The sequence below is a fragment of the Aplidium turbinatum genome, chromosome 1 (assembly GCF_918807975.1).
Source record: "Aplidium turbinatum chromosome 1, kaAplTurb1.1, whole genome shotgun sequence".
Lineage (NCBI taxonomy): Eukaryota > Metazoa > Chordata > Ascidiacea > Aplousobranchia > Polyclinidae > Aplidium > Aplidium turbinatum.
Genome location: NC_137472.1, coordinates 16,690,608 through 16,703,321, shown reverse-complemented (window position 1 = coordinate 16,703,321; position 12,714 = coordinate 16,690,608). Strand labels below are relative to the sequence as shown.

The 12,714-nt window shown below is 38.1% G+C and overlaps 1 protein-coding gene across 1 annotated transcript; it reads right to left on the bottom strand.

The window, feature by feature from the left end:
- Positions 1–1,037: 1,037 nt before the first annotated feature.
- On the bottom strand, positions 1,038–8,762 carry LOC145771497 (uncharacterized). The gene is made up of 6 exons (XM_082583195.1): positions 8,639–8,762; positions 7,666–8,439; positions 7,031–7,099; positions 6,417–6,505; positions 4,225–4,348; positions 1,038–3,738 (listed from the first exon to the last, which is right to left on the bottom strand). The coding sequence occupies exons 2-6, from the start codon at positions 7,690–7,692 to the stop codon at positions 3,604–3,606; spliced, it is 444 nt and encodes a 147-aa protein (XP_082439321.1). The 5' UTR covers positions 7,693–8,439; positions 8,639–8,762; the 3' UTR covers positions 1,038–3,603.
- Between the last annotated feature and the right edge of the window lie 3,952 nt (positions 8,763–12,714).

The following is a 12,714-nucleotide window of genomic DNA, read 5'->3' as shown; positions in this document are numbered from 1 at the left end:
GGCTATAGCTTCCACTAATTGAATACAGTAAAAGTATTCTAACAGCAGGCTATGTTATGTTTTCGTTCATTCAAGTGAATGTGGAGCTGTACCGAAATAAGCTTGGTTGAATGATTGCTCATATTCAATTAGAACATGAGAATGTAACGGGAGAGGTGATAATGTTATGTTAGGGATGGTAGAAGTAGGGGATTGTTCACTCAAAAAGAAGGTGGACAACTGGAGGGTTATAGTCCTATGAAACATTTTGGTGCAAATACAGCTTGAGGTCTACCGCCATATGTCGCATACCAAGGTGCAGCGTATGTGACTTGGCTGCGTGTGTTTTGCCAAAATGTATGCATGAAAATACGTCATATCATGTTTGTTGAATATTATTCTAGTCATAATAATGCAGCGATAAATTTCATGCTACAGTGGTCACAACAGTTAGCCTCACACTGCTGTAGTAAGGTTCTGCCAATGTTCTACCACCCAAAATCTCACGCAAAATATAGCAAAATATTTCGCAGTAACCCTCCAGTTGTCCATATTGCAAGAAAAATTAGTAAAGCAAGTCGTCCCGATCTTTCACTGTCCCTATCTTATGTAAAGGCATCGGCCTATTTGAAACAAAGTTTAACCTAGATCGAGTTAACGCAGCTATAGTATAGGCCTACTAGCTTACTCAGGCCCGGATTTAGGGGGGGGCAGAGGGGGCAGTTGCCCCGGGCCCCCCGACTTTTGAAGGGCCCCCTATGTGGAAAAAAATGTGATTTTGTGTTATTTTATTCCTTTTGACCTTTAAAGTTTCTGTAAAATGCTGTGCAGTACTGGACTGATGCTACTGTAGACGTAGAGATGGTTTTTACGCGCCGTAGGCGCAAAAATTTTTTTTTGCACGGGGGCCCCCCGATCTAAAAGTGCCCCGGGCCCCCCATCAGCTAAATCCGGCCCTGAGCTTACTGCGAACTTCAAACACGTTTAATCCCTTTCATCATAGCCGTAGAATTAGGCTAAACATAGAATAAAACAATTTATCATAGAAGAATATTTATTTCATTTATTATTTATTTGCGTCAGACAAAGCTGTCCATATCCAAAACAAAACAACGAAATAATACACAAACTGCAAATGCACAAAGGGCACAGAGAGCCACTTTGGATGCCGCCGGTTTAAAAGCTCACTAAATAGGCTATCTACTGTTATAAATTTACATACAATGAGCGTTGGAAGAATTGAAAGTATTCAGAACGATAAAAACAATCAGATGACATCATGTCTGATATAAAGCGATTTGAGGAGTGTATGCAACGGTTAATACACGAAAATATGTTTTTCCTCAATGAAGCATCAAACGTTGCTACATTATTCATTACTTTAATGTTCACGGGCACTGACATAACGAGGCAAATTGTGCAATATTCTGAAAGAGTCATTATAAGCAACAAGCAATCGTTTCATACTTATTATACAAGAATATAGAATATATTATATTATAGAAGATCTAAACTTGTTCCACAACTGGGATGAGTAAAACGACATACAATAAGATTTAAATAAGTTACAATGTTTTTTACAGCGGGTGAGCATTTCGAAAAATGAGATTTTGCATTATTTGCAGCACAGTACTGAGAGCGTACTTGCCTTGTAATATCATTTTCATCTGAGAGAGAACACTCAATAAATACACCGAGGTATTTTACAGAGTCTGTGAACACAATTTCAGATTTACCTAGATGTAGCAAATGAGCACGTGAAAGATAAAATTTTTTTGGGGAGAATAACATACCAAATGACTTTTTAGAATTGAAAGTAATTTCATGTTCAACAGCATACTTGTGGCAAACATCTAACAAATTTTGTAAGCCACACAAACTAGGCGAGATGCAGCAAATGTCATCAGCAAACATAACAGGCTATGATCTAGACAAGAGTTGCCAATATAGCAACCAACTTTTGTTTTATAAAGCTCATAAGAAAGCTAATCAATATAATATACGGCAAAAAGATAGGGGCTTAACACCCCACCTTGTCTGACTCCGTTGGACACAGTACATGATTGGGACAAGTGACCTCCCCACATCACTTGCATGGTTTGTTTACTATAACAGTATTCCCATTAGGGAACGTTCAAATATTACGTAACGCCTTCGAGGGGGAGGGGGGGGGGTTATGCAAGGCGTTACGTTAGCGTCACATCGGGGGGTTCAAGCAAAACGTTACGTAACGCTTTGGAGTACAAAATAGTAGTTTTTTGTGCTGAATTCGTAGTGAAAAAGCGTTACATGGGGGAGGGGGGTCAAAAATTCGGAAAAAAGCGTTACGTAATATTTGAACGTTCCCTTAGCGAACAAAATACATAAGCACGTTATGTGTGATAAGCGTTTCAAACAATAAATGATGATTGACTTTGTCGAAGGCTTTTGAAGCATCCAAAAAGACAGAATATACAGGAGTGTCATGACTGATATGAGAAGATACTGCTTGTTTTAATGAAAAAACACTCATGTCAGTACTATGACCAGACTTAAACCCAAATTGATTGTCACTGGTATTCAAGAAAGGCAATAGATGATTCAAAATAAAACGTTCAAACAGTTTTGCATTAACCATTTTGGTGGTGCAAACAAAATTTTGTCAATGCAAATATATTTATGAAAACGTAGTAGGCCTAATTTACAATTTGACCAAATAACTGGACAATTATCCTCTCAACGGCCCTACATACATCAGACTGATATGCCCTTAAAAAATTTTGTCAGCCTTCACCTTCAGGCTTAGCTCATGATGTACTGGATTGAAAATCATATTGCTAATTATAAATTTCGTCACTACCAAGATAATGTGTTAGTCCGAAAATAAATACTTAACTTCTTTAGCCTATGTAGTACCGTATGTAGGCTATTGGTTTATTTGTATTATATTTCATGTTAAGCCAGAAGGTTCACATCAGGCTACTACGGTACGCTAAAAGAAACACAATATCTTATTAAACACGACATCGACTCCAAAATTATAAAGCAGCGATTCCCAACCTTTTTACACCGGGGACCTGTAAAAATTACACAAAAATTTGGGACCTTCATCAAACGATCGTAGGGAATAGAACAATCCTATTTGCAATCTTTTGAGGACCAAAGTTGTCTTTGCATACCGTAATGCAAGATTTCCGCATAGAGCATGAATTTAAGATAAAAATTAAAACAAAACGTTAAATCAAAACATTTCAAACAAAAATGTCAATCCATGAAAACACACACAAAATCAATACATTCGGCTACTAGGAAATTTATTGCCGTTTCGCTGTTGCCGTTATCTGAGGAAATAAGGAATTGGAAATAATTGCCTCTACCCAGGGATCAATTTCGAGTAATGGGTAGTACCAAATTTAAGTCATAAGTAAAGTAGACAACCGGAAACAGACATTGTCGTCGGCTGCAGCGTGGGTCAGGTGTACGTCCGCGTCGGAAGGCATACACCGATGCATAGCGCTCAAGTCCGCTTTCCCGCAATGCAGGATAAAGATAACAAACAAACAAAGGAAGCTTCTTTCGAAGGCCTAGAACCGTTGGAAGTAGAGTGAACAACAATTCAGTCTTTGACTCCATGTTTGATGAATTTCACTTTGATAGTCCATTAGGCTTCAACACATCAACAATGATGAGGGCACTAAAGTTTTGAAAAGAACCGGATTTGCAGAAAAGCTGTACAAGTAGCTTCATCTTCGCCATGGGTCTGTTTAGATGTTGGTTAATCTGTGATGGGCAATAAACATCGATGAAAATGAAGGCTGCATGCCAGGGTTGAGGCGCGTTCTGATGTAAAGCGCGCCTCTTTCCAGAAACTAACTGTTCTAATGTAGGGTAGTACGCCTATTTTCACTGCAAGTCTGCAATGAAAGTTCGGCAATCTGTAGTGCAAAACAATATCAAGCCCAATACCATCTGTATGGAATGGGCTACATTTAACCAATAAGTTTATATACTATAGTAATGTAGGCTACAGCAAAGACTACGTATGTGATAAACACGCAAAATAGTTGCCAATAGTGTACCATCGTCAGTCGCCACGGATGTTTCCTAGACTATAACAAACCAATTTCTCTTGCATCTCAAAAGAAAATGTTGTTTCAAGAAATGGATTTTTGACATATTTTTGTTTAGTAGCATCACCTTATGGGCTGTCGAAAATATAAGAATTTAGAAGTATGATTGTGTTGTTTAAGCAAGCTGGATTCTTACCTTGATCACAAAAATGCCACAATTGTTGGCGCCGTATTGTTTCGGATGAAACAATTCCCCTGGTACCCAGCACACCTCTCTCAACGCCATGTCCGTTTTGCTCACTCGTGTGGTAAAGAATATTCTAAAGCAAACACTGTGTAGCCTAAAACACAGAAATGGCAACCAGGCTTTGCTTAAACAAGTACTAGGGGCGTGAGACCAGAGGGGGGTACCCAAAAAATAGTATATTCAATTTTATTTTGATAGATATACTAAATCTAGGCTGTATACCAAATTTTAGGTCAAAATATTGAAAAACCATTCATTAGGGGCAAAAAATGTGATTTTTGACCCTAGCGAGGGAATTTTTTTTATAAAAATTAATTTTGGTTATAAAATCTGACACAGTTGAGAGAATCAGTTGATTTAAAAGTGTATTCCTACTCATTTTTCAGCAATGAATCCATTTATGGTGGTTAAAATCATCTATCTCATGTAGAAAGTGGCCAAAACTTGATTTTTCTTCCAAAAATACTGAAAAAATACCCCTCGAAAAATAAATCATTGTAAAAATCTTCTTGCTGTGCCCCCCACATCCCAATTCCACATCCACATCAACAATTGTTCGTGCCATGCAATGACGATTTGTATTGCTAGTTCCTGTGTTATTTCTCGGCGGACAAATATGACCGACCTAGATGGTACTTCCCGCGGACAGCTGTGACGGCGGACATGACCGCCGTGAATTTCGAGGCCTGCATTCACCATCAATATTGTTTCTTTGAGTAGTATCATAAAACAGAGTTGAAAAGATTGAAAGATTTGAACAAACACTTAAACATCTCTGTTGTATGATACTACTCAAAGAAACAATATTGATGGTGAATGCAGGCCTCGAAATTCACGGCGGACACGGCGGTCATGTCCGCCAAGAAATAACACAGAAACTAGCAATACAAATCGTCATTGCATAGCACGAACAATTGCTGCAAGAATATAATTTCCCGCGCATTCTAGCGCGCATCTAGAAAATGAAAATACTGTATGATATCATTAGCTTCCATTCAAGCAGGAAAACTTTTGATTTTTACGTTGCTTCAACGATCGATGACATCGAATCAGCGTAACAAAGGTGAAGTCTTCGCTAAGAATCGATGGGAGTACGGTTTTTCTACAGCAATCACGCGCAACTTGTAAGAAAGTTACTGAATTATGAAAGTCTGTCAAGAGGCTAACAAGCTCTTTTCTAACCAGTGCATAGGGCAGAAGCAAGTCACCATCTTCAAATGCCTTCTTCCAAATATCCAATAAGGACTTGGTCATACATATCATAACTTCCTTCCGTAGTTTGGTTTCTTGCGGCCCAGATGGAGGCCCATTCTTGGATTTGTCAATAACTCCAAACACAATTTCATACTTCAGTGGCAGCTTATCATTGAAACAAAATACATAATCAGTAGATGTAGGTGCCATACTACTCAAAAACTTAGAATATTAACAATCTGTCAAAATAAATGAGAATGGTAAATAATTTTGGTAATTTTCTCAAAACTTTTGCCTGCAGTAAAAATGGTACCATTTTTTTCGCTAGTACTAAAAATGGTACCATTTGGCCATTTCAAGAGCTTTTTCACTTTTTCTTGCACCAAAATGTTTGGATTTATTCTGACCATCTCACAAGAGGGCTTGAAATACTGGAATTGGGATGTGGGGGGCACAGCAAGAAGATTTTTACAATGATTTATTTTTCGAGGGGTATTTTTTCAGTATTTTTGGAAGAAAAATCAAGTTTTGGCCACTTTCTACATGAGATAGATGATTTTAACCACCAAAAATGGATTCATTGCTGAAAAATGAGTAGGAATACACTGTCTTTTAAATCAACTGATTCTCTCAACTGTGTCAGATTTTATAACCAAAATTAATTTTTATGAAAAAAATTCCCTCACTGGGGTCAAAAATCACACTTTTTGCCCCTAATGAATGGTTTTTCAATATTTTGACCTAAAATTTGGTATACAGCCTAGATTTAGTATATCTATAAAATAAAATTGGATATACTATTTTTTGGGTACCCCCCCCCTCTGGTCTCACGCCCTACATGTACCATAATCCGCGAAAACATTACACATGAACATATACACATTGCAATGCAAAACAATGTGAGTTATGCGAAGCTAAACTTTTTAAAAATCATAGCCTACTCTCACTTTAAACTGTCACATGCTTTAGAACTTCCTTCTTTTGTCGTCCCATATGGTTCAACCAGATAAACCGTGGAAGAAGGTATGTGAACATACTGTGAACAAAATTAGTTGCATTGGACACACACGATGAAGAGAGAGGAACAGCCTTTTTAGGCCTACAAGTTACCGTATTTTACGGACCATAAGGCGCACTTTAAATCCTTTTTTTTCCTCATAAATTGATCGTGCGCCTTACGGTCCGGTGCGCCTAATGTATGGATCAAGTGCGGTAGTGCTGTATTGCCTACACTCAAAACCAGTACCGATACTACTATTATATATGGTCCGGTGCGCCTTATGTATGAACAAAAAACTGATCAAAGCAATTTATTGACAGTGCGCCTTATAGTCGGGTGCGTCTTATGGTCCGTAAAATACGGTAAGTTTACCTGGTCAAGTTGCAATCTGCAAATGTGATGATAACATAGCAAAGTTTTTCTATTGCAGTACAAAATAACACTTATTCATATATAAAGGCTATCTGAAACATTGGGCATGCGCATGGGCAAAGTTACATTATACCACCGCAAAGCAAAGTCATACGGTAAGAACAGAGTAGCCCACACAAGTATACATACCAGTAGATTCCAATGGGTACCACTTTTGTTGTAAGCTCCCATGAATACTTCTATCCTGCTAAAATTTACCTGAAACAAAGTGAATGCATCAGACAGGCTAATCTACTTCAAACTTAAAAACATGAAATGAACATGAATTGACATAGAAAAGAACGTAGGAGCTTCCAGAAAAAACCTGATTCCTTGGAAAGTTTATTTATAAAACAACAGTCCACAAATGAAATTATCAGACGAAACTTTACGCCTAACCATTTACAGTAAAATACAATATTTTGAAATGCCACAAAGCTTTCTGCCCGTCCGCTATGTTGAGCATTTCAAGCGGCCCATTCGCTTTTCCATCACTAAATGTAATCAGAGCAATCCATTCAGATTTGCGAACTTCGTGCTTATGTTATTTAATTATATAGCTTGAATAAGTGATCATTTTAAATAATCCTAATTTAAATCATTGTAATTTTTAGTGTACCTAGACCTAATTGCCATTTCAATTAATGGTAATTGCGGTTTGCGAAATGAGATGAGATGGAAACTCAGGTTGTCACCAATCAATACTTTTGGACCATCGATGTTTCTGATATATGGCAAAATTATAGTGTGAAGCCAATCGTTACAACAAGCATGGTCGAACCAACCTGACTTTGATCTGTTATATCGTGCATGCGTTAGGCCTCCTTCCATCCATGTATCCCAAAGGTGCTCTGCTTTGTACACAGTGTATGTACATTGGCAACATTTGTCCCGATGCAGTGCCAGCAAACATAATAGATGTTGATCCTTTTGAACGATTCATAATTATCTCAGGGTATTTGATTCCACATTTGAATATGCATCGCTTCTTGCCTGGGTCGTCTGATGAGTTTGTTTCGTCATAGTTTATTATTGCCTGTGGTTCCACATCCACATTCAGAAGACTTTCTTCTAGATTGTTAAAGTACACACGTTCACAGTTTCAGCACTTACTTCTGCTTGACCACGCTTTATATTTTGGCAGTGGCGTTGGGTAATTTCAGCTTCATTTCGTTTGAGCAAAGAGTAACTCCAGTCAGAACCTGGAATATTGTTACGAAAGGCAGCAACAGTCTTTCCTTGTTGTGTTAGTATTCTGTGACCAATCATTCTGACGTCCAATATATCAAGGGGCTGGCCCCAATAACCACATGTTTGAATGATGTGGACTAAGGCAATGCTATTCAGCATCTGAAAATGCTGTTGGTCTTCCAACATCTGTAAATGACGTTTATCACGCTTGTCGCTTATGTTTGATAGGTCGCATTGGGATTCCACACTCCTCTGCAGCTTTTCTTAGAGACAGACCAGAGTCTACTGCCTTCTGTAAATTCTCTTCATCATAGTCCTTGTAGCTCCTTGATCCAAGTGATCTTTTATGCTTTCTAGGCATTGTCAGTCTAAGATAAATAATATTTTTGTTAGTAACTGTGTAATAAAATATACTGTGCAAAGTAACCCCATAAACATTTAATTATGACTTATGAATGTAAAACATATATTTTTGCCAGAAATATATTACCAGCCTACTCCAAAAGCTATATTTATGCTAACAATAGGGTAAACTAACATTATATGCAAAATCAATAACAAACTCACATTTCTTATCTTCGTGCTTCACGGAAGTTTTCAATGTGCAGAGTTTTGTCGAAATAGTATTATTTAATATTTTATATACAGTTACTGCTAATATTCTATGGGGAAGAGAATTACTGTCAAAAACTGAAAGAAAGAAGTGACCGATTAATATGGAATAGTTCATTTGACTTTATTTTATCTATAACGTAGAAAAATCCAACATACCAAAAACGGTGTATTGAGTAAACTGCCACGGATAGTTAGCTAACTGCCGCGGATACCGGTACAGTACTACCGGTAGTTAATTAACTGCCACGGATAGTTAGTTGACTACTGCAGATGTGAACTTGACGGAGCAATGTATCAATCCTGACATAGATATATGTTGCCTTAGTTAACTGCCGCATATATAAGTTTCCTGTTATTGATTTATTGAGTAAACTGCCACGGATAGTTAGTTAACTGCCACGGATAGTTAGTTAATTGCTACAGACGTGAACTTGACGGAGCAATGAATCAAGGTATCAATCCTGATATGGATATATGTTGCCTTAATTAACTTCCGCATACATAAGTTGCCTGTTATGGATATATTGAGTAAACTGCCACGGATAGTTAGCTAACTGCCACGGATAGCTAATTAACTGCCACGGATAGTTAGTTGACTGCTGCAGATGTGAACTTGACGGAGCAATGTATTAAGGTATCAATCCTGACATAGATGTATGTTGCCTTAGTTAACTACCGCATATATAAGTTGCCTGATTGATATATTGAGTAAACTGCCACGAATAGTTAGTTAACTGCCACGGATAGTTAGTTAATTGCTACAGACGTGAACTTGACGGAGCAATGTACCTAGGTATCAATCCTGGCATTGATATATGTTGCCTTTGTTAACTTCCGCATATATAAGCTGCCTGTTATGGATATATTGAGTAAACTGCCACGGATATTGAGTTTACCTGCCACGAATATTAAGACTGCCACGGATATTGAGTTACCGGTATCTGCTGCAGATCAAGGTTGCCAGGTCCACTTATGGAGAAAATGCCAAACAACTGGTCAAAAAATGCCAAATGAACTAAAAAAATGCCAAATAGGCAAAACGCTGCAAGATCGAAGGTTTCTTCCTTAATAAGTAATGGATTCGGTAAAAGATGGATAAAACTGCCACAAAACTCAGCCTACACTTGCTGCTATTGCACAACCTAGTATCTTCATTCTTGAGAGTACGATACCGTACTCTTCAGAAAAAAAAACTTTTCAAAAAATGACAATAATACAAAAAAATCCTTTTAGATCTTGATGATATTTCCAAAATCTGGTTAAAAAACTGAGCTGAAATACCATCAAATGGCTGAGAACCACATAGAAGTTGGAACACATCACGTCATCATGCTGTTTTGGTAAAATCATACTGGAAATTAAAACAATGGAAATTACATCGCGGGTCCCTACAATTTTATTGTAAAAATTAAATTGCTGAGAATCGGTACAAGTTGGTGAAGTTTAACTTATCACAAGATAAAGCTAGTACTTACTTTGTGTTTAATTGATTCGGGTAGATATATAATTGTACTTTCCAACGATGGCAAAATTGTTAAAATCCGACCACAAATGAGAAAGCCACAGCACTTTTAGTGGAAGGACTATTTGTCGATCACAGCAAACAGGGGGTGGCTTATGAGAATTAGTACAAGTTGGTGAAGTTTAAGTCATCACAAGATAAAAATAGTACTTGTTTTGGATTTGTAGCCAATTGATTCAGGTAGATGTATGATCGTGCTTTCCAACGATGGTAAAATTATTAAAATCCGAGCAGTATGAGAAAGCTACAACACATAGTGGCAAAGGTTTCATATTTTTGATGTTAAACTTTAATTATATAGATAAATTTTTAGTTGAATTTATGCAAATTGATAAGTTTTATGCCATCCTAGGGCCTTGTATCGAACTCTCGACGTTGGTGTAATGTTTTTATTGTAAAAACATAGTAAAATTGTCAAAAAAGTCATATCCATTCCGCCTTATCACCTCCATTTAGCCGCTTTTTACTTTCCTTTTTTCACTCTCCCAATAATAGTTGCGTCCGTTTTGTGACGTCATATTGACCAGGGTGGCGGATTCCGGATTCTACAAGAACACCGTATTTTGTACATCACTGAATCTATTTAAGCTATTGAGCAAAACAGATTTTTCTTGCCTTTTTTCCTGCAAAAACTTTAATAACTTTGTCAAAGTGAACTTGTCTAGCTAACTTTGATTCTATGCTGAGGCTGAGCCTTGCTACATTATGCCCCCCCCTGGACAAGAGCATAACCAACTTTTATGATTTAATTTAGGGTGCTTTTAACAGAACATTTTTGCACGTAAAGCATTAAATCACCACTTTGGGCCCCTAATTTGTGCACAATGCACTCAATTACCTTTCCGGATCCTTTTGCTGCATTACGGTACGTCCCCCCCCCCCCCCCCCAGGGACTAAAGAATAGCAACTTTTATGCTTGAATTTAGTCGTTTATGATGGTCTTAACCAAACATTTCTGCGCGTAGACTGAAAAATCACAATTTTGTCCCCCCAACAATCACAGGCCTGGGCCCTCAAGGGTACGGTACCGTACGCCATACCTTCTCTCATTGGCCTTGAATCCATGTACATCTCTGGTGGCCGGCAGTCGCGCAAAGTGGTGGTGGCAGTTGGGCAAATGGGTGGCAGGTGTCGCACGAACTAGTGGCAGGTGTCGCCCAAACTGGTGGCAGGTGTCGCATAAATTGTGGCAGATGCCACGCAAACTGGTGGCAGGTGCCGCGCAAACTGTGGCAGGTGCCGCGCAAACTGTGGCAGGTGCCGCGCAAATTGTGGCAGGTGCCACGCAAACTGGTGGCAGGTGCCACGCAAATTGTGGCAGGTGCCACGCAAACTGGTGGCAGGTGCCGCGCAAAGTTGTGGCAGGTGCCACGCAAACTAGTGGCAGGTGCCGCGGCAGGTGCCACTGCCACAAATTTGTCACAACCCCTATTGCAAAAGAGATTGAACTGAAGCAAAATGAAAACAACACGAACAGGTGCAGTGACAGTAGGCCTAATAACGTATTATAAATATTATACTATTTGAGCCATCGATTGTACAACTTCATATTACGTCTTCTCTTGTAATTTTACAATACTGTACAGTATTTTACAGAAGATAGTAGATCACAAATTAATGGGATTGAATTACATTATAGGAATACAAAAAATCTTAACAAACCTGATGAATTCATGCAGGTATATACCGGTATATGTTTTCATGCTGTTGTTATTTTTAATGCTCGTCTGCTATTTGTTTGAGGTGTTCTGAAAAATGAAATGTAGCTAAATATAAGTGCTTACATCATACTCGTTGTAATAGAGAGGTGTCCAAAGGCCGGCTTGCGATACGTTTTTATATGGCACGCGCCTGTTGTTGCTCAATATGTTATTTTTGACCCGCAGACACACAGAAATCATACAAATTCAACTTGCACTTTTGTAAAAAGTTACAGAAGATACCGAGTAATAGCCAGGCGGGAAAATTTAGAATCATTGTTTCATTATAAATGCAAAATCCATTTATATTGCCTGTAGCAGGTATTTTCAACATTATTCTGTGGAAAGTGGTGAGGTGTTCTGCAAGAAATTTATTAGTTCAACTAGTTTTTCATGGAACACAGATCAAAAATCAAAAGAGCTTTGCGTTTGTTTTTCATGTCCATGTTTCGTGGTTCATGTCCGAATATCAACTTGTGCTCATCCATACAGCCCCATATGTAACACTGAGAAAACTGAAAGTGAATAATTGTTGTTGGGTAGTTTATTTTATTGCACCATTATAAAATTTTGTTTGGTGCTCCGCAAGATTATTTTAATGCATAAAGTGTTCTGTGGCTCAAAAAAGATTGAAAAACTCTGGTCTGGTGGGTAAAGTAATGAGTGATACAACCGAGCGTTCATTCATTTTATTGTTAGCAAATTTAAGAACCACTTTTGAGCAGTTACCGCAAATGTAAGGGACTTATTGCCATTCACTTCTTTCAGGAACCCTGATAAGGCTCCAGTTCACCTGCACTATAATT